Consider the following 24,002-nt stretch of genomic DNA (forward strand, 5'->3'; position numbering starts at 1 on the left):
TGAGTGTACCATCATTTATTTCGTTACTCACATTTGGAAAAATAAATCATTTCATTTTATTTCATTTCGTATCATTTCAATCATGCCATGGACAGCTAACAAAACTCTATTTCAAAGAATAACTAATTTAAGATAGGTAGGTATAAATTGGTGAAACGCATTATAAGTCATCCAACAGCAAATGTAGCGGTTAATTTTATTCTTGACATAGTTATTCTCGGACAAAGCCACCCTTGGTAAAATTGGGCCTTAGCAATATTAGAGCCATAAATACTAGAGATATCGTACTAATAATTTATCTAAAATGCTAGTTTCTCTAAGAGAATCCGTTGTGTTATTCGGCAAAAGTTTCTCTTTCAGTCTTTAAACTTTTATAGAGATCTCATTTCGGTATAACCGTTTTTTTTTAGAACTAAATTCTATTTATATTGACTATTTCATGTATTGAGAGCCTTCGGGCACAGAACAGATGTGTCAAATGTTGGGATCAGCAGTAGACGTTGAAATCAGACATTATTTTTATTGATCAAAAGATGAGTTCGTTAATAATTCTAAATCGACTTTTAATCAAGCAACCAGACCACATCAAGAGTTTTCAAGCCATTTTTCATTTGTAATGACTATTCTATTTTAAATTATGGAATTTGTTTCAAATATGAATTAGGAGACTAATTTTGGAAAATCCATTATGAAAACCCCCGGATAATATTGTACAAAAATCAGCGTTGGATTTTTTTTTTCTTTTCTTTTAATATTTAAATAATGCCACCCTCTTGTTGTTTGTAGAATCGTCCGAAAACCTGTATCAATCACTATTACAATCGCAATTGTTGTGATTGGCTGAATTTATGTCATTCTTGTTGCAACAATGCATTGTAGCCAATAGTGTGCGAGTATCAGTCGATCAGAGGTGATTGTGATAGTCACCAATAGCTGACATTTTACCGTAACCGAGCACCAGACAATAGCCTAGCTATTGCAGAAAAGTCCTCAATAAATTGTTTCAAGTAACCTGCCCCCATTTAGTGGAAATTTCAAACCCAAAAGTGAGTGTCGGTATCCAAGAAACGACACTAATCTTGATATTTAATTGCAACTGGTTTCTTTTAATAATTACTCGTAAGTATACCTAATATAAAAGTTTGTTCGAGTTTGACCCTCATCATAATCTTTAATTCCAGCCATATTCAATGTTCACAAACCGCGTTTTTTTTTTCTACTTCAATACTTTACTACTACTGTTCTGATAGTACACCCTTCTATATACAATACTCTTGGCTATTTACATTTCATTTTAATTAAGTAAATCACTTCACTAATAACCTATAAGCCTTTACCTGACATAGGTATGATCTAACATTTCCGCTATTAAAACTACCTACATCAATATTGAAGAGTAGGTATTACAGGCTTTTAATTGCATGACAAACTATTAAATGACTTATCAGAGTTTATGTAATAATTAAATCAGGTAGTTCTGTAAAATGTTACCATTATGAAATTGAAATATAGGATACGTGCACATGCGGATAGTCAATTAAGTATGCGGTAATATTTGCTTCAACCCAATCAATGCATAAAGAGAAGGTACGAGTAAGTAAGTATGTAGTTTAAATCGGAATGACCACGTCAGCCACGCCTCCTATAGAGGGCAAACTTTTTTTTTTTTTCTTGACGACTTAGACCATTAGTAATGTGCAAAGAGGCGCTGCCCAGATTAATTAAATACTAAACCCGATAATTGACTACAGCTTGTTTGTAATATTCCGAGGTTATTCGCATTTTTATTTATTTATTTAAACTACTTCATCAATTAACTCATCATCACCATCATGATCACCCCATTACCAGCCCACTACTGAGCAGGGTCAATTAATCCCTCAATAATTATCTATTTATGGTTAATTGTTGTAATGCATAAGATTCCTTTTTAAATCAGAGGAATACCTACGCATTCGCGCTAAACTATAACTATTCATTTCTTTTCTTCAAGCCATTCTTTTATCGATTTTATTCTTACAAAATTCGTGTCTAAAAGTAACTCATCGACAATGTCACTAGCAGAAAATTCACTACTTACAACAAATTCTTACTAAAAATAATAAAGATTATTTTATTTCTGTTTTGGTTTATGGTTATATTACAGGTTAAATTACATACCAACATTGGGTTAAATGGTGACTATAGACCACAAACTACGGACGAATGGCGTAAGTAAATAATAAGTGGGTGAAATGCACCCAAAGCATCGATTAACAACATAGTTTCGTGATTAGCAAGGAATAAGTAGGTACCTATTTTGCAAACAAAACATTTTTTTTTTCCTCGTTCTTATTAAATTATCATTTAATATTGTATAAGAACTGACATTATTTAAGGTTATATAAAAACTTAAAGCACGAGTACCTATTAGTCTTCACGCCTAAATTAATTACACTAAGTAAACACAAACACTTTGACCTTGACTTTGCATCTATCCATGAGTAATTAGATAGCAAACAAATTGCAATCCCGAAAATTAAGCCAAATTCGTGTTCATTTTCATTTGAGATCAATTATAATTCTCGTGTAAATATTTATATGTTGGTAACTAAGTACTTTTTTTTTAACCCTTCCTAATATGATCATATTGTTTGCTACAACGACACAATATGGCGAACCGACTTCCCTTTCTTAGCTTGTACCTACCTACTCATAATAGCTAATATCATTGCGAAATAAGATGAAACAAAATCAATTAAAAGTTTACGATTACGAAAATATTGATATCGGACTTTTAACGTTAAAGTAGGTGCCTACCTGCCATTCTTGGTAATTACGTATGTAATATGTATCCTGAATCCTGATACCCTCTTTTTCTTTTGTATTATAGCTACAAGTTTCCTACCAGTATGCAATAATAATGAGCTTCATGGGCTGTCGTTTTTCTTTGATATCCCAAGTCAATTGCATAATTATTAATTATTTACCTACATTTACATTAATGATTTAACCAGGCTTTATAAAAGATTGCAATAATTGCGCAGTCCCTATAATTTACCCAAAAAAAATGTTTTATTACCGACCTGATGTATCTTCGTGCGATACCTGTACCTACTTGATGCTCGGACCCTCGCCAGCTCAAACGGCGGCGGCCGTATGGTGCCGCATCTATAGTCGCTCCAGGAAGGCAGCCTGGTGCCCGCACAATCGCGGCGGCGCAGCGCGGTTGCGGCGGCGCAGAACGGTCGCGACGCGCGGCGCGGCGGTGGCGGTGCCGGTTCCGGTTCAGCGCCCGCCGCGCCATCACTCGCCTTTACCGAAGGTAGTTAGGGTATATCTCGTCCAGTCGCAGAACCTCTTGACCGTACTATATCTCTTCTTTCGCCTTCAGTACAAATTTCAACTCGTCAGGTCGCAGAACTTCTTGATCGTTCCATTATTTCGCCTTCCTTCAGTACAAGTTTCAACTCGTCCGGTCGCAGATACAACGTCGCTCAATAATAATTATTGATGTAGCAGCAGCGGTTCACTATAGGATGAGTCACTCGTCGTTTCTTCGTGTCGTCGTCTTTGTTTGCCGAATTATTGTGAGCATTTAGATTGCTTCGTACCACTTCTGATAATAGATTGCCGAGGAGATTCTTGAATATTGAGGTAGGATTCTATCTTCAGAAAGAATAACGATGAATTTCTCATAGTTTTATTAATCACTGTTACCACTTTGGATGTTGGTATAGGAATGAATCGGTGTGTCGTAAGACTAACTATTATAACTCAAAATAAACGAAGCGAATGCAGGCAACATTCGTTCTATAGCCTACCTTCACATCAATCCATTCCTACACTCACAAAATATAGATAAATTAACACTGTCAAGTCAATATTTAGAATCTACCTACAACTGTGTACATTATTTTATAATAGGTACCTGCATTTATTTATAATATCTAACACATTTAAATAATTGTATTGCTTTTTCCTTCAACTATTTACTGTTCATTAAATTGTCTAGAGAAAACCGGCCAAGTGCGAGTTGGACTAGCACACGAAGGGTTCCGTACTGCCGTATAGTTCTTGCGTTTCACGAAGGCCACTGACTTATGCTTGTGTTTAAGTCGTATCGGTATACGTAAGGTACACTAAATGTGTGCGTTTGACAGCGCTTGCTCGCAACTGATTGGTCCGACATGCACGCACACTTACGCAATGACCATGTAAACCACGTTACCACAAGTAAAGTTCACTAGCCTTCGTGAATTGCAAGAACTGTACAAGATATTTTTACATTTTTGTGTGCAACTCTGCAAGATAATGACAACAGCGCCATCTATATGTGATTTGATGAATTAAAATTAATTTATCAAATCACATATATATGACGCTGTAATTAAAATCTGGTCACGATAAATTTCGTAAACAATCACGCGCCAACACGAGCCAACATCGACAAACATCGTCAAACATGTACGAACTATCTCTCCACACTTGGAAGGTTGGACGAACAGTTCGAGTGTTGGCTGACTGTCTGGAGCCGGTATTACATATTTAAATTATGAGCTCTTCTTTAATAAATTATTATCTTTATTTTTACGCTCATATGCCTAACCTATCCATGTCTGTGAATGGATCAAAACCAAAAAATCAAAAAAAACCTGATTCATGAATCTTTTTGTGTATCTCTTTTCATCTCCAGGAAAAGGACTAAACATATGGGATAGATTTGTCCAAGAATATCCCAGTCCAATTATGAATAATGACACTGGAAACGTGGCTACTGACTCGTACCGACTGTGGCGAGAAGATGTCAAAGCTGCGGCACAAATGAAGCTGCAGTTTTACAGGTCAGCTTGACAATCAAATTGAAGGAGAAAGATTAAAGAAACGATTAGACTTAACAATAGATTATGTGGGATCAAGAACAGTATTGATAACTCAGCTAATCATGGTGACTCAAGTTTTACCAGCTCAACATGTTGCCTGTTGTTCTATAACAATAAGCTTTTCATATGTTTGTACGGGGGCAGGATGTTGTGTGCTCGACCGTTACAACAGGAAGGTGTTCCTCCGAGCTGGTGTCATGCTCGAGGCTCAGCTGTTAATAATAATACTAACTTATGCTCGCGACTTCGTCTGTTACACTGTACTGTGTAACTGTTACATAAAATTATCCTAATTTGTGATATTATCTGCTTGTGATTTCTGCCGCGTCAGGTGTCGATTTTCGCGGCGACTTACTGTGGGAACGCAGTAAGCAGGTACGTCTAGCGTTGCGGCCTGACTATGCCTGCGTAACAACCATTCTTCTCTAAATTTCATAGTCTTTATTGACTTCTGGGCACACACCTAGGATGTAAAGTTTCATTTCATCAGCACTTATGAAAACGTCTGTTTTCTTTGTCATTTGGAGCTGTTGAAATCGCCACAATAGTTACTTTTCTAAATTTTCAGATTTTCTTTGAGTTGGGCTCGAATATTACCTTCCGGTTTCACCAACGAGATCAACAAAGCTGGTGTCAAGTACTACAGCGACCTCATCGACACCCTCCTCGCTGAGGGCATCGAACCAGTTGTCACTATTTACCACTGGGAGCTACCTGTGAAGATTTCAGATCTTGGTAAGAATTAATAGGTAGTAATAATATAGAAATTAAGCAGTTATTTAAAGTTTAATTCTAAAAACCTCAAGTACTTACATTTTTCAGGAGGTTGGACAAATCCTCTCATCGTAAATTGGTTTGGGGACTATGCCAGAGTTGTCTACTCTCTTTACGCCGACCGTGTAAAAACCTGGCTGACTCTCAACGAACCCGTTCTGATTTGCGATATTTTTTACAATACTGGTACTAGCGCCTCTAGAATTAAAGAAGAAGTGTTTGGGCCTTATTTGTGCAATAAGTATGTATTACTGGCACACGCTAAGGCCTACAGGATATTTGATGCGGAATATAGACCAAAGTATAAAGGTTAGTTTTGAGATTGAGTTTTAAGATTATAGTTTTTCTTCTTCTTCGTCGTAACACTCTTGGCAGAGCGGTCGTGGTCATCATGAAGCAACGTCTTAGAGGGCATGATGACACCTCACGAGTACTACCCAGTTCACCCTGCTGGCCGATATACTGGTACGTACACTCGTACGCAAGGAACCGCCCACAGCAGACTTAGTTCTTTAGGGTTCCGTGCCCAAAGGGTAAAAACAGGACCCTATTACTAAGACTCCGCTGTCGGTCCGTCTGTCTATCCCTCTGTCTGTCCGTCTGTCACCAAGCTGTATCTCATGAACCATGATAGTTAGACAGTTGAAATTTTCACAGATGATGAATTTTTGTTGCCGCTATAACAACAAATACTAAAAAACAGAATAAAATAAATATTTAAGGGGGCTCCCATACAACACACGTGATTTTTTTTGCTTCTTTTTATAGATAATTGTACGGAACCATTCATGTGTGAGTCCGACTCGCACTTGGCTGGTTTTTAGAATGACTCTAATAGCTGAAATAGTCATGATGTTTTACATTTACCTACTTCGGAAAATACTAATCTAACAGTGTGTAAGTCATTTTTGGTGGGTTTTAATATTTGTATACCATCCGATGAAGATAGTTTACCTGCTTCCATTCGACGAATCAGAAAGCAGATAGCTGATTCGTCAATAACATCATTTTAAATCCGTTTTCAAAATAATATTATTATACATCAAGAATTGCTAATGAATATTTTATAGTCTTATTACTCTCTTGTAGACTTTTTGACTTATGCACTGATAGAACTTCACTGACGAATACCTAACTTAATTCGTAGGTCGAATCTCGCTCGCAAACCATGCCTTATGGATAGAACCTGCAACTCCTAATGACACAGCGCTGGCTGAACTTGGAAGGCAGCATCAGGTAAGTAATAAAACTGATACATAAAATAGCAATAGTATAGTATAATAATACATTATACAAAAAGTTGCTAAGATATTCTCTTTTTCAGTTGGGCAGGTATTCTTACCCAATATTCTCAAAGAAGGGTGGCTGGCCGCCTTCTATTGAAAAGCTTATGTTGAAAGTTAGTCTTGCTGATGGATACAGCGAATCGAGGCTACCTTCGTTTACTAAAGATGAGATAGAATTTATAAAAGGTAAGATTGTTGTAATATTTAAGTAGTATTATTTTATTTGTACAACGACTCCACATTTACAATTCAGTTAAGAATGGTAATACTGGCTACTGCTAAAGCATGGAAATTTCTTGAGTCGCTTGGAGTTGACAAATCTTCTCATAAATCTTCTGATATCAATCTATTTACTAAACATTTCTCCACTTTGGATGCTATTGATAGTGTCGATAAAGAACATACTCTTAGATTTCTTTCATCCTTTTCAACTCCATCCTTTTTGCCATTTGCTTTAGAGTTATTCACTGTATGTGATGTTAAGAATAACATAATTTCCAAATCGCTCTTCAGTTCTTCATTTCCTTGGATATGCCTTCTTAGCTGTTAATAAAGATTTAGCTACAATTTTGGAGTGGCACAGATAGCCTCAAGATAAATCTATCTATGTCTCAGGACATCATTATTGGCAGCCCTAGAATGATTGCACGAGTTGATTGGCAACATCTTACTCCTATTGTCTACAATAATCGTAGACAATAGTAGAGTTGCAGTAACACAATTATTGTGCTTCAATACCTTACTGCAATTCTACTAAAAGCCTTGGCATATATTATTTAGATTAGAGGGAGTTATCGTGGTCCACGCAAATCGAAGAGCAGAAAAGAATGAGCTGACTTCATGTCTCCATTCTGTTCTGCCAATTTCAATCAAAGTTGTTGGCAAATTCTCTTCTTCTTTCTATTGTTGATTATGAGAGTAGGTACAACCTATTTTAATTTGACTGAGAATCAACTTAAATAATAATTTGAGCAACTCCGAAATTTTGCTATACGGTTCATTAATATTTGCTTTGCAAATATGACCACCTATCTGAATTTCGTCAAAAGCTCAAGTTGCTTCCTATTCATCTTCGCCAAGATCTACATGTGCTTCCATTTCTGTGATATTTAAACCTAAAACTCCTTTTTACCTGAAGGAAAAGTGTGCAATATTGATTTATGTATTAACTAAAATCAAATAACTACATATAGTTATTTGATTTTAGTTATTACACTTCCCGCAGTTCCATCTCCATAACTTCTCATAAGTAATCCTAAGAGATCTGGCAGAGATCGCTATTAAGCGATAAGGCCGCCTTTTGTATACTACTTCCTTCTTTTTATTCTTTGCTTTGTTTCTATTCTTTGCTATGTGTTGTGGTGCACAACATTATTATTTATTTACTCAGTACAATAATTATAGCCATGCACTACTTATTACCTATCTGACAAAGCCTAATTTTCCAGGCACTGCAGATTTCTACGGTATGAACCATTACACGACTTACTTGATAAGGCCATCTACCCCCGAAGATGATCTTGGTATCTGGCCTAGCACTGGTTCACCAGAGTTGCAAGCGACATTGATTTATCCACCGGGCAGTAGTTATGGTGCTTCTCCCATTTTTCCGGTAATTTTAATATCTCTAAGATTCCGTACCCGAACGGTGCACACAGCTAACGGGATCTTATTACTAAGCCTCCGCTGTCCATTCACCCGCCTGTAGCCTGTACGTCCGTCTGTCTGTCTGTCTGCGGGCTGTATCTCATGAACTGTAACGGTATAGAGTTAAAATTTTCACAGAGTATGTATTGCTATTGCCGCTATAAGAAAAAATGATGAAAACCCAAGATGCCAAATTTCAAAATTAAAAAATGTAGCGTGGGCTCTATCTAGGGCTTAAACGTGTAAGATACAGGCCTTAAGGATGTGTCAGTAACCTAAGCTAACTTGGGTACATCATGACCTTGTCTTATTAGTGTCTTTCGAAGGCGGTTGGCAGGGTAAGGTAAGAAGGGACCGGGCGTGTGCCCTCGGCGCATGCGTGGTGCCAGCCTCGCACTTGTCTGTTTTTATCATTAGATAATTTCAGCAGGCAAGAAACTCAGCAGTTACCTTTCTTATTCTTTTCCAAATGCAAAATGTTACAATAAGACAAAATCCTGTCTGTATCAGATAATATTATTAAACACACCTAATCTATAATATAAAAATGAACCACTAAATGTGTTGCTCATCGCAAATCTGAAGAACCGCTGAACCGATTTCACTAATTCTTTTTTTACAATATTCCTTGAAATACGAGGATGGTTCTTACGGAAAGAAAAATTTAAAAAAATTGAATCGACTGTTAGGCGGAACGAAGTTCGCCAGGGCAGCTTGTAATAATATAATAATCAATGTAGGTTGAAAACACGAAAGTTTGTATGGCAGAAAGGCGTTTGTGCACTCCTTCGTATTCGATTCGATTTCGTGATTCGTAAAAATACAATTGTGGCCGTTTTGATTCGTGTTTTGACGGATAGGTAACTACGTCAAAATATGAATCAAATAAGTGCACAAGCATACGTGCGTTCTTTTATGACGGCCACTTCGAATCGTACCTATTTTCACGAATCACGAAAACGAAAAGAATACAAATGAGTGCACAATCGCCCTAAAGCAGTTTTAAAATACCCATAATAATTATTATCATTTACCTATATTTTTTAATCAATCTATTCACATCTATTCTTCTTTTTAAGGTCTACCCAAAAGGGATTCGCAGAATGATGGCGTGGGTAAAACGACAATATGGTGACGTAGATATCCTCATCACGGAGAACGGGTTCTCCACCAGCGGATACCAACTGGCTGATTACAGAAGAGTCAACTTTATGAGGGAGTATTTAGACCAAGTAAATAATTTGATTAACTGTCATAAATAATAATGAATTTCCTACTTTATTTGTGTTAACTTCTAATAATTATACAAAGCTAAAGCTAAAGCTAGTTACAAAAAATCTAAACTATGAATATGAGTAAGTACCTACCTAAAGAAAACTATGGTACTTAATTGTTTAAAATGAATTTCTACTTTATATTACTTTAAAAGACTTTCCAGTATAGTAATTACTTTAAAATATACCCAAAATTTTGCTCATATTGGGTAGGTGGCAAAATGGGGTAGGTGGGCATGGCCAAAATTTGTCTCAAGCTGTACAAAAATCAAAGTATCCTAATTAATTTAGTAACGTAAGATTTTTTACTCCTTTATTACCATTGATCTCCCAAAGCCACCCTGATCGAAACAAACATTCAAACAAACTCTCAGTGTGGGGGCAATACGCAGAGAAACTATCAGCTTTTATAAAATAAGAAATGTCTGGCACGCAATCTCTCTCTCCCTTTAATACAATGATGATGAAAATAATTTTGTTTTGCGAATGTAGGAATTTAGGAAAAAAGTAAAAAAGGGAAAATAATTAAATACAAAAGTACCACACGAACAAAATTCGCGAATCCTAGCTTTTAATGAATTGAGAAATTGCTTCTCAGGTGCTGCTTTCCATAGAAGTGGATAACGTGAACGTGATAGGATACGCAGCGTGGTCTCTTACTGACAACTTCGAGTGGCTGGACGGATACATGTAAGTCCATCGAATCCAATCCCAAAAAAACCGGCCAAGTGCGAGTCGGACTTGCACACGAAGGGTTCCGTACTATCGTACAAGATATTTTAATATTTTTATGTGCAACACTGCAAGATAATACCAACAGCGCCATCTATATGTGTATGTATGTATGTATGTATATACTTTATTGCACCACAGAAACACAAATGACAGGTTACAAAAAGAAATCTTAATAAGTAGGTACAAAAAGGCGGTCTTATCGCTAAATAGCGATCTCTTCCAGACAACCTTAACGCTAGGGAAAAAACGAACAAATGGACAATGGGAGGTGGTGTAAAATAAACCTAAATACCAATAGCTAAATAAACTAAACCATATAATAAGAATATAAAATACATATTGTTAATACACTAATACATACAAATAAAGTATAATAGACATACATAAGACTACATAGATATATATACACATATAGATTTAAATAATAAACTATGCCGTTACTGATGATAGCAAAGAGATAGGTAATGATCTTTGACGTCAATTTTAAATTTGTTAAGGGATTCAGCACGATGGATTTGCGAGGGAAGCTCGTTCCATAAACAGATAGCAGTGACCGTGAAGGAATTCTTAAAGTATTTTGTCCGATGTGTAGGTGGCGCTAGAATGAGTTTTCCCGCTGATCGTAAAACTCTATCTGGTCTGTCATGGCCTAGAAATTTGAAATTTTCTTTTAAATAACTTGGAGTCATTGGATTGAACAATACACAGTACAGAAGAGAAACAATGTGCAGATTCCGGCGAAAGCGAATGGGTAACCATTTGAGCTTTGAACGAAATTCGGAGACATGGTCATATTTGCGCAAGCCAAATATAAACCTAATAGCAAGGTTTTGAATTCGCTCAAGTTTATTAAGTTGGTCCTCGGTTAAATCAATGTAGCTTGCGTCTGCATAATCGAGAATAGAGAGCAGTAAAGATTGAGCTAACATAATCTTAGTAGGAATGGGAAGCAAAGAACGTAGGCGCCTGAGAGAACCCATGGCAGCAAAGGTCTTTCTACTGAGTTCCTTTAATTGATGAGACCACGAGAGAGTAGTGTCCAAGTAGACACCGAGATTTTTCACAGTAGCACTATAAGGTATAACAACACCATTTAATGTAAGTATTGGTAGATTATCCCAATCAACCCTCGAAATCAAGCCAGCACCACCAATAATAATAGCCTGGGATTTACAAGGATTCACTTTTAAACCATAACTCTTACTCCATTCACTGACAGCCGCCAGGTCCCTATTAATAGTACAAATAGCAGAGGGCAAGTCTTCGAGAGTTGACTGAGTGTACACTTGGAGATCGTCTGCGTACATGTGATAGAGAGAAGTAATGATTTGGGAAATTGAATTAATGAAGATAGCAAAGAGTAAAGGATGTGATGATGATGAGCGGGTCTTCTCCGTTTGGCCGGAACGGCCAAGCGGGGGTACGGGCCTCGAGGCATGGCCTCCTTACCCGGGTGGGGCGCAGGGCAACTTTGTGCCCTGGTGACTGTTTTTAAGTCGGAATTACACCGACTTGGGCCTGCCAATCTTGGCTTATGGCCCTAGGGGACTTGTTCTGTTTGTTTGTTCTCCGCGCGCGGGCGGCGGCGTTCGCACTGTCGCGCGCGGAGATGTTTTCGGTCCAGGGTCGTCAATCCGAGGTCGGTCTCCGCGCGACGGCGTTAAGTTCGCCGTCGAGCGCGGAGACGAGGTCAAGTCCGGTGGGTCTCGCGTCGTCGTAATCGTCGTCGCTTGGATCATTTGCGTTCTGCGACAATGATGGCGATCGCAGGAGCTCACGAGGTAGTTGACGCCCGGTCGGCGGTCTAGGGATAAGTGGAGCGATGCCGTGGAGGTGCTCGTACGGTCCGTTGTCCGCGCGCGCAAACATGCGCCGCGCGAGTGTGCGGACGTACTCCTCCACGGTGGGCGTCTTGAGGTCGCGGTGGATGACGTCGTTCCTCACGTACCTCGGAGCTTCCACGATTAGGCGCAGGCACTTGTTTTGTTGGACCTGTAGGCGGCGTCTCTGGTACTCTGAGCAGAATGAGTACCAGGCTGGGGCCGCATACGTCAACCGTGAGCGGACATAGGCTCCGTAAATTCGGAGCTTGGTCTTCGGTGAAAGGCTTGAGGCGAGGACCTGGCGCAACATCGACGTGGCTGCACGTGCCTGGTTGACGGCGTGGTTCACCATGGGAACCATGTGCAGTCTTACGTCGATATGACACCCCAAGTAGCGCACCGAAGTCTGCCACTCTATGTCCTGCCCTCGTAGACGGAGTTGACGGTAAGGCTGTCGGGCGCCGAACAGGATGGCGGCTGTCTTTCCCACGTTGACGGCCATCCTCCATTTGTCCAGCCACTCCGGTAGCAGGTCCAACAAACGTTGCAGCCGGTTGATTGCGACGATCTGGTGGTATGACGACGTGAGATACGCGCTGTCGTCGGCGTAGAGTGACAACAGCACGTCTTCCTCCCCCTCGCGCAGATGTTCGGCGAGGGTAGGGATGTCGTCCGTGTACACCGCATAGAGACACGGGGACAGGCAGCTGCCCTGTGGTACTCCTGCCCGTATCGGGCGCGGCTGTGAGTCCACGCCTTCCACGGACACTCGGAAGGACCTGCCCTCTAGGAACGATGCTACCAGCCGCACGATCGCGGGTGGCAGGTTGGTCGAGAGAAGCTTCGCCAGGAGGCCGGCATGCCACACGCGGTCGAAGGCCTTCTCAATATCGAGAAAGACCCCGACGGTGCAATATCCTCTATTCTTCTCACTGGCGATGAAGTTTAGTCCTCTCGCCAGCTGGAGCGTCGTGGAGTGGTTGCTGCGGAAGCCAAATTGTTCGGCCCGCGGGCTTGTATGCGGGGCAAGCCTTCGCAGCAAGAGACGCTCAAACAGCTTGGCGATGTGTGGCAGAAGGGTGATGGGTCGATAGCTTCCTGGAAGGCGGCGGTCCTTTCCCGGTTTGGGGATGGTGATCACCTTCCCCGACTTCCATGAGTCCGGGAAGTGGGCCGTGCGGAGGATACCATTAAAGAGCCTCGTCAGCGCAACGAGGCCTCTTTTGGGCAGCAATATTTTAATATTTTTATGTGCAACACTGCAAGATAATACCAACAGCGCCATCTATATGTGATTTCATAAATTAAAATTAATTTATCAAATCACATACAGATGGCGCTGTATTTAAAATGTAGCACACGACAGCTTCTTACTTCTTATAAAAATTAGTAATTTGATCTTTTGTTACAGGTTGAAATTCGGCTTGTACGAAATAGACTTCAATCATCCAAATCGCACAAGGACCCCTCGCGTTTCGGCGAACTACTACGCTTGTGTTATCGCGGGGCGATCACTTGACGTTCAGGATTCTTGCTGGTCTCAGAACTAGGCCTTCCGCAGAAACTATGAGTGAAGCCTGCACAGACGAGGGACAGTCCGCGAGCACTTTTTTGACTGTCAAAATAGGCTTACAACTGCACGAATAACGCACACGAGGGATTAGAGTGAAACTACATGATGCGTTGCGTTGGCCGTGCAGGTGCGTCGCCTGAGCGGTGCCCACCGCTGCGTCATCCCACATAGAAATTGTTGGAACTGGCTGTAAACTAAATTGTTTATATTTAAATATGTTCTTATTCTTGTATGTTCCCCGATTACTCGAAGACGCCTGGACCGATTTTGAAAATTCTTTTTTTGTTTGAAAGGGTATACTTCAAAGTTGGTCCCATTTAAATTTGGTGAAGATCTGATGAACATCTTCGAAGATAGATACTGGAACTCCTCAACGGATAGGAGTAAATTGCTCGCGATCAGTGTAATTAGCTTAGTAAACAGTAGATTTTTAACCAGTCATAGCATAATTCCATGGGACCACTAAAAATTGTGAAATAAAATTTTTTTACAAAAAAAATAAAAACCGACTTCGATACACAAACACTAAAAATTGAAAAATAATTTAATTTATTACCGAATATATTATGTATACAAGAATTAATATAGTTCCATAATAATATTTTTTGGGGTCGGCTCGAATCAGCTGGTGCATGCGGTCATTCAACTAGGTGTTCAAACTTGCAGGATTTTAAAGTATTTTTTGGTCAAAATATAAACCACCGTAGTAAAAATGATTGCAATCGATTCTGTTACTGATTCTGAACAAACTATGTATTTTCAGGTTTTGCGTATACTAAAACCGTTGTATAGGGTAGGGTACCTTACTTACTAAATTCGAACTTAGATAAAACTGACGGATACTAGAACAAAATGACGGATACTGTAACGTTTTTGCTTTATTATGCTGAATTAATAATTAAGTACAATAAATAAATATTATCATAACATACCTAGATACGAGTACTTATTTTAATCTTTTAATATCTGTACGCTTAGTACGAGATTTTATGTCTCACCAACGTTGATAGTATTCGAGTGTCAAAATACTTCGGTGTTATAGTAAACTGGATCTTAACTGCCTTGTTTTAAAGCTCAAGTTTGTCTATACATCTACAGCCAGCGCTCCAAGCCGAAACGTTGCGAAATTAAATTCAGTGGCATTGAATTTTTGACTTCATTTCGAGGCTCTTTATGTCCATTTTACTTTGACATTATTGTGTTTCGACTCTGGAATTCTAGCAACGTTTGTTGAGACGTAAAATCTTATACTACTTATATAAGATTTTATACAACCTGCCGTTTCGTTTCCCGGTAGCGCTCCTGCACCCCCTTACGACACGAAAGAAAACTGTTGCAAAAGTTGATAAAATTCACAAAAGATGATTTCTTAGACATTTTTGTTGATTTTCGCGATTCAGTGTCTATGAATTTTATTATTAACAGCTACATGATGCCCTCGACATCATCCGCGTGGATTTAAGTTTTTAAAAATCCCATGGAAAAAGATTTTTCGGGATACAAAGTAGCCTATATAATATGTTCTTTCCCCCGGGATGCAAGCTATCTCTGTACCAAATTTCGTCAAAATCGGTTGAATGAATGCTTTGTGAAAAGCTAGCAGACAGACTGACAGACACACTTTCGCATTTATAATATTAGTAGGGAAGTGTGGATGTAGGGTTCGGTACCCGAAGGATGCCAAATGGGACCATATTACAAAGCCTCCGTTGTTCGTCCGTCTATTTGTCCGTCCGTCCATCCGTCTGTCTGTTAGCGAGCTGTATCTCATGAACCTAATAGGGTGGAGTTGAAATTGTCATAGATGCGTAGGTATTTCTATTGCCGCTAGAACAACAAATAAGTAAGGTAACAATAGGTAAGTTAATTAACTTTATTTAACAATAAATGAGGCAAGCCTAGTCAAATGATGACTAACAAGTCAGGCCTAGTCCTAGACCTAGATCCGACTGTCATGTTCCTTATATAATTTATGTCAGCACTCATAAAGGCAATAAAATTAATGATATGATAGATATGATATGAAAAAATTAATGAAAGTTTCAAAATGGCCGCCATGCAAACATTTTGTGAAATAGCTTGTGAGATAAAGAAAATATAAAAAACAAAGATAAGAAAAATACTTAAAACAAAAATTATACCTACGTAATTAAAAAAAACTTCATTATTTATTTGAATCCTGGTATACTTACTAAAACATTTTTAATTTGCTCATTATTTCAATCTGCGTCAGCCATCTTGGCCATTAGTCTAATTTCTCCTTGACTCCTGCAGTTATAATCTGAGCACTGCGAAGTCACATGGGGTTAAATAATTTAAAATCCATACTAATCCATACTAATATTATAAGTGCAAAAGTTGTTTGTCTGTCTGTCTTTATTTGACGACCTCCCTAGCGCAGTGGTAAGTGCTGTGGTCTTATTAGTGGGAGGTCCCTGGTTCGATTCCCGGCCGGGGGTTGGAAATTTTTTAATTTCTACATTTCTGGGCTGGTCTTCTGGGAGGCTTCGGCCGTGGTTAGTTACCACCCTACCGGCAAATATATTACTTTCTGCCGCGTACTATAACATCGCTCACAGCATAGCTTTTTATTTTATTTTTATTTTTTTATAGCTCGCTACATCGCACATCTCTGGTAGACAGGCAATCTAGAGCAGTGTTTCCCAAACATTGTTCTGCCATGGCCCGACTTAACATTTTTAAACTACCTATATTTATTTTTAAAAAGTAAACTAGTGTTGAATATCTAGCTCACATTTTTTTACGACGTCACATCGCAGTGTTGTGATACGAATATTTACGATGCGTCGATCGATAGTAGGTACTTAGGTAATATTTTTAAAACAAGACGGGAATGTTGCGACCCGGTATTTTATTTTGATGGCCCGGTACCGGGTCGCGACCCGGCAAATGGGAAACGCTGACTAGGGGAATTTTTTATAATTTTTATGATAGTGTAAAACACTACCTATCATAAAAATTATAAAAAATATGGTGAAAAAATGGCATTTATCGTTCAAAGAGCTGCATTGTAATATGGGCCTTTGAAAGTAGTTTCGATAACTGCAAAGTGTCGCTACTAGATGGCGTTAAACAGTCGCTTCAGTACTGAGTGAACATACGTATCACAAACGTCACTGGCAATAAGCGAAACCGTGGCCTAGTGGTCAAACATCGGGCGCGAACCCAGAAGATGCAGGTTCGATTCCTGCCGGTTACGCAATTTTTGATATGTATTTTAAAAAAAAATTAGAATCAAAAATTTGCGGACCACACGATGTCCACTCGTTGACCACGTGAGTGAGGTCCACTGGTGATAAAACGACGGCCACCCAGTGGACCACCTGTCGACAACGAGTGGACGCCAAGGTGCCAGATGACTCTAACGAGCTATGACCTTGATAATATTAATGCCTAAAGTAATGATTAATAAAGAAAAAGAAGAAAAGATTAAATATTTTGTCATAGGTACAAAAAAAATGTCGGGAAAATATAAATGGTACGATATAAATCGGGATAATGGAAATAGTACGAGAGGCATCGTCTTAAATGGTCAAGTCTAAACCGAGTCGTCCACACTCCACAGCTGTTCAGTGTTGCCAATTTTTAGAGTTCCGTACCTCAAAACGAAAAATGAACCCTTATAGGATCACTTCGTTGTCTGTCTGTCTGACTGTCCGTCTGTCGTGTCTGTCAAGAAAACCTATAGGGTACTTCCCGTTGACCTAGAATCATGAAACTTTGCAGATAGGTAGGTCTTATAGCACATGTAAAGAGGAAAATCCGAAAACCGTGAATTTGTGTTTGCATCACAAAAAAGTCAAAATGTGTCATGAACAAATAAATAGTACCTATTTACAATTTTCCAAATAATAAAATACCAAGTTAATTTATATATTAAAATAATTATCTTAGTTTAAGTCCCGCAAATTGCTAATGCGCGTAAGTTTCGAGCTGATGTATGATTCAGAATGTTGGGCGGTAAAAGGGACGGATGAAAGGCGAGTACATGCAACTGAAATGCGAATGTTGAGATGGATGTGTAGTGTGACAAGGATGGATAAGATAAGGAATGAATATAATATATAAGTGGAAGTTTGAAAGTAGCGCCAGTGGTAGAAAGAGGGGTAATAGGCTGGCATGGTATGGACATATAATGCGGAGGGAAGAAAGCCATGTCACTAGAAGAATGTTAAGTATGCATGTGAAAGGAAAAAGAGGAGAGGACGACCAAAGAAAAGGTGGATGGATTGCGTAAAAGAGGATATGCGTGAAAAAGGAGTGGATAGTGGGTTAACGAATGATAGAAGTGAGTGGAAGAAGAAATGTTGTGCCGACCCCACGTACGAACGAAGGAACGTGAGGAAGAAGAAGGTATGTTTTTATTCCAGCTGACGTCAAAATGACGTCATTTCGATGTTAATGAGACATGGTTCCAGCGCAATACCAATTTGCGGGACTTATATACCGTTGGCTTCCTATTAAATAAAAAACCGGCAAAGTGAGAGATTTTACCGAGATTCCGTACTATAGTCCTATTTTTTCGACATTTTGCACGATAATTCGAAAACTATGATTTATAAAAATAAATAAAAATCTGTTTTAGAATCCACAGGTGAAGCCCTATCATATGATACCCCACTTGATATAGTTATCTTACTTTGAAAATTGAAAATACTAATTGAACTAATGTTCATGACCACAATTTAACTTTTTTTGCGTGGTGTAACCACAAATTCACGGTTTTCAGATTTTTCCCCAAATTTCAGTTATAAGACCTACCTACCTGCCAAATTTCATGATTCTAGGTCAACGGGAAGTACCCTGTAAGTTTCTTGCCAGACCGACAGATAGACAGACAACAAAGTGATCCTATAAGGGTTCCGTTTTTCCTTTTGAGGTACGGAACCCTAAAAATACCAAGTTGGGTATCATATGAAAATGCAACGCTGGCTCTCATATTATTAAATTGGACAATTGTATTTATAGAAAAAAAACTAAGTACATGCGCTTAATTTTATGTAATCATAGTATTACATAATCCTATAATCCTTTAAGAAAATGAATCCTTTAATTGGTTGACCTCCTTGGTGCAGTGGTAAGTGCTTGTGGCACAGATATGTCCAGATATGCAACTAGCGTGGCCCCCTCAGTCCCTCTCGCTCAAGCAGAGGTACTTGTGAAATGTTATTCCGTCTATTTTACGTTCGCTTCGGCTATTGTAGCCTAGTATACTGCAACCCACCATTGCACAATAACTTCAAAAACAACAAAACAACAAAACAACAAAACGAATCAATTATTTATTTACAATACTTGAGTCAACATAACCTCACTTCACGTTATTTGCCAAAATCTCACGTACAAATACATTTTGGCAAACAAAAAAAAGTGGCCACGGTGATAAGGACAAAACATAATCATTTTCTCACGTTCTAATAAGAGCTTAAATGCATTTAGCTATCTCGCTCTAACAGTAAGAATCACAATAGGGCTACTTCTAATAGTCCTTGTTCTGAGGCTTGTAGTCTTAAAGGATAAGGTTGGAGTTTGATACAAAACCGAAAATAATTATTTTCACTCGACTACGGCAAAGCCAAAAGAAAGGGTTGTGATGTTGGCAGTCTATGTATGAATATTTGCATCTATGTGTTCCACTGTAGTGGCTAAACTACTGGGCCGATTTTGATGAATAAGGTGTCAATTGATTCGTTACTATGGTCCGGGTGATATAGGCAACATTTTATACAAACAAAATCGATCTGACGGATGTTACATCCAAAAAAATGGGGGTCTTTAAAAGTTGTTTACTATTGTTTCGAGTGGGATGTCAAATAAAAGAGGAACTAGACTATCACAGCTTATCTTTATACATAAAAGGAAAAGGTGACTGACTGACTGACTGATCTGTCAATGATCTGATGATTCAACTCCTAAATAGGGGTTTGAAATTTGTATAGTCCACGCGGAAGAAATCGCGAGGATTATAAGCTAGTTATATTATAAAAGCTGAAAGTTTATCTGCGAATTGTACCGAATCAAGGGAGGAACGATCAGCGATTATTAAGTTGCCATGAAGTCACTGGCACAATACGCAGAGAAACTTTCAGCTTTTATAAAATAACGAAGGTATGGCACCCGCTGGTTCTCTCTCTCTATAAACTACGTGTGTAGGTATACGGCGCGGCGCATATGAAACTAATTTCTCTTAATGACCAAATTACATCTATTGGTTGGTAACCATTGTATATACATTGTATTTAATGTGCCTATATAAAAAAACTTTAACATTAAAAATATTTTAGTAATAACCATGCTGTCATTCCACGCAGTTGTTTTGTGGTAAGCTCGTTTATCTATATGTAAAAAAATCAATGTTTGTATGTTTGTGTTCTATGCATTGTTAAACAATTGGTAAGATTGTGATGAAACTTTGGTAGGGTATTCTGAAGCCGCCTGTGAAGGTTTCTGGATTTTTTAGGGTTCCGTACCTCAAAAGGAAAAACGGAACCCTTATAGGATCACTTTGTTGTCTGTCTGTCTGTCGGTCTGTCAAGAAACCTACAGGGTACTTCCCGTTGACCTAGAATCATGAAGTTTGGCAGGAAGGTGGGTCTTATAGCTGGCATTAGGGGAAAAATCTGAAAATCGTGAATTTGTGTTTACATGACACAAATAAAATTAATTTGTTGTCATAAACTCATAATAATTAGTATTTTCAATTTTCAATATCAAATTGGGTATCATATTATGAAAAGGCTTCATCTGTGTATTCTAAAACCGATTTTTATTCATTTTTACGCATAATAGTTTTTGAATAATCGTGCAAAATGTCGAAAAAATACGACTGAATTAAGGAACCCTCGTTGCGCGAGCCTGACTCGCACTTGGCCGGTTTTTTTTTTTTAATCCTGATGCTGCAGGGTTACTGCCCGCCTAAGTTATGCAGATTTTAGAACACTATTCATAGTGAATTAACATTGTAGGTACCATGCAACGACTTCATGATTAGACTCCAAGTCCCAACTCTTCAACCCTGATGATGCAGGGTATAGCAATTGTAAACTATAGGGACTCAGGAACTGTTGTTGGTGAAATATAATTTAAGGTACCAATCATATTACATTGATCTTCGGGTCCTAACCCATCAATCCTGATGCTGCAAGGTACTGAACCCCTGAGCCATAAGGATTCGGGAATTTCTGCTGGTGAATTGATATCGTACTGTACCATCAATAGGATGTGAAAAGCTAGTAAACAGGCAGACATACTTTCGCATTAATCTTTTCTATAATATAAAAATGAATCACTAAATGTGTTGCTCATCGCAAATCTCGAGAACCGCTGAACCGATTTCGCTGATTCTTTTTTATAATATTCCTTTAAGTACCTACAAGGATGGTTCTTACGGAGAGAAAAATTTAATTCAACCTCCCCCTCGATTTTGTAAACTTCACCCGAGCGAAGCCGGGGCGTGTCAGCTAGTTATAAATATTGTAAAGCTGTGTTGTAAATTAATATGAAAGTATGGAAGTTTGAATTTAGAAAAAACCGGCCAAGTGTGAGTCAGGCTCGCGCAATGAGGGTTCCGTACTACAGTCGTATTTTTTCGACATTTTGCACGATAATTCAAAAACTATGATGCATAAAAATAAATAAAAATCTGTTTTAGAATGTACAGGTGAAGACCTTTCATATGATACCCCACTTGATATAGTCACTCACTTCGAAAGTTGAAAATACTAATTATTAGTTCATGACCACAATTTAATTTTTTTTGTGTGATCTAACCCTAAATTCACGGTTTCAGATTTTTCCCCAAATGTCAGCTATAAGATCTACCTACCTGCCAAATTTCACGATTCTAGGTCAACGGGAAGTACCCTGTAGGTTTCTTGACAGACTGACAGACCGACAGACAGACAACAAAGTGATCCTATAAGGGTTCCGTTTTTCCTTTTAAGGTACGGAACCCTAAAAACAGCCAAGTGCGAATTTTCATGGCAGCCATTCAGATTTTTTGATTATTTGTTGTTATAGCGGCAATAGAAATACACATTCTGTGAAAATTTCTCTCTACCCATTACGGTTCACGAGATAGGTACAACCCGCTGACAGACAGACAGGCGGATGGACCGTGGAGGCTTAGTAATAGAATATCGTTGGCACTCTTCGGGTACGGAACCCTAAAACATGACCGAAGCGTAGAATTGGATTATTTGTTTCCACAGTGGCTTGCTACAGAAGTCCTGGGCTATCGACCGCAGCTTTCCCCCATACTTCAAGTTCGGAGCTGCTACAGCCGCTTACCAAGTGGAAGGTGGATGGAATGCTGATGGTAAGTTCCAAGACAATATAAAAAAATGATGTGGCGGTTGCCACAATAGAAACTAGATGGCGCTGTTCAATCGATGACGTAGTCCCGAACAAATGTACCGCCGACAGTACTCGCAATAACAGAGTGTTCTGCAATCTGGACTATATATAGAAGTTTCAAGATACAACCGTCGGCCCAGCTGGCGCTACCGAGCACAACCAACCGCTCGGTGGGAGATCTCCCCTTTGGTACGGTCGAGCCTGCACACCGCTCCCGTACACTAGCTTATGCTCGCGACTTCGTCCGCGTGGACTACACAAATTTCAATCCCCTATTTCACCCGTGGCCCTACCGCGGTTGTTTGACAGCTACAATGTCACGATCGCAATCATCTCTGATTGGTTAATGCTCGCTCACTATTGGCCACAATGCATTGTTGCAACAAGAATCGCACAAATTCAGCCAATCAGAACAATTGAGATTGTAATAATGATTGATGCAGGTTTTAGACAATCGCCCTACTGGAATAGCGGTGGAATAGTTATATTCTGTTTTGTCTTTTGCCTTCAAATGTCAAATTACTGATGACAGAGAAAGACAAAACAGAGTATAACTATTCCACCGCTATTCCAGGTTTATTTGTTAGAGGGCTAAAGTTTAATAAATTATTAAAGATTAAGGGTGTCTGGCAGAGGGTTGCCACGATACTTAGTGTCTGGCAATGCATGGCGTGATTTCTGATCACTCCGAAGAAAATATAAAAAACTGATGTGGCGGTTGCCACAATAGAAACTAGATGGCGCTGTTCAATCGATGACGTAGTCCCGAACAAATGTACCGCCGACAGTACTCGCAATAACAGAGTGTTCTGCAATCTGGACTATATATAGAAGTTTCAAGATACAACCGTCGGCCCAGCTGGCGCTACCGAGCACAACCAACCGCTCGGTGGGAGATCTCCCCTTTGGTACGGTCGAGCCTGCACACCGCTCCCGTACACTAGCTTATGCTCGCGACTTCGTCCGCGTGGACTACACAAATTTCAATCCCCTATTTCACCCGTGGCCCTACCGCGGTTGTTTGACAGCTACAATGTCACGATCGCAATCATCTCTGATTGGTTAATGCTCGCTCACTATTGGCCACAATGCATTGTTGCAACAAGAATCGCACAAATTCAGCCAATCAGAACAATTGAGATTGTAATAATGATTGATGCAGGTTTTAGACAATCGCCCTACTGGAATAGCGGTGGAATAGTTATATTCTGTTTTGTCTTTTGCCTTCAAATGTCAAATTACTGATGACAGAGAAAGACAAAACAGAGTATAACTATTCCACCGCTATTCCAGGTTTATTTGTTAGAGGGCTAAAGTTTAATAAATTATTAAAGATTAAGGGTGTCTGGCAGAGGGTTGCCACGATACTTAGTGTCTGGCAATGCATGGCGTGATTTCTGATCACTCCGAAGAAAATATAAAAAACTAGCTTATGCTCGCGACTTCGTCCGCGTGGACTACACAAATTTCAATCCCCTATTTCACCCGTGGCCCTACCGCGGTTGTTTGACAGCTACAATGTCACAATCGCAATCATCTCTGATTGGTTAATGCTCGCTCACTATTGGCCACAATGCATTGTTGCAAGAAGAATCGCACAAATTCAGCCAATCAGAACAATTGAGATTGTAATAATGATTGATGCAGGTTTT

The 24,002-nt window shown here is 39.1% G+C and overlaps 1 protein-coding gene across 1 annotated transcript in view; it reads left to right on the forward strand.

Moving 5' to 3' along the window:
• Positions 1-24,002, forward strand: part of LOC117983834 (lactase/phlorizin hydrolase-like) — a 64,054-nt gene that overhangs the window by 14,436 nt on the left and 25,616 nt on the right. The window contains exons 13-20 of the mRNA XM_069499707.1: positions 4,676-4,823; positions 5,431-5,597; positions 5,685-5,945; positions 6,784-6,872; positions 6,961-7,108; positions 8,371-8,534; positions 9,649-9,801; positions 10,442-10,533. Coding sequence (XP_069355808.1) covers positions 4,676-4,823; positions 5,431-5,597; positions 5,685-5,945; positions 6,784-6,872; positions 6,961-7,108; positions 8,371-8,534; positions 9,649-9,801; positions 10,442-10,533 — 1,222 coding nt within the window. The remainder of the gene's footprint in view (positions 1-4,675; positions 4,824-5,430; positions 5,598-5,684; positions 5,946-6,783; positions 6,873-6,960; positions 7,109-8,370; positions 8,535-9,648; positions 9,802-10,441; positions 10,534-24,002) is intronic.

Source organism: Maniola hyperantus, chromosome 7, assembly GCF_902806685.2.
Source record: "Maniola hyperantus chromosome 7, iAphHyp1.2, whole genome shotgun sequence".
Taxonomy (NCBI): Eukaryota; Metazoa; Arthropoda; class Insecta; order Lepidoptera; family Nymphalidae; genus Maniola; species Maniola hyperantus.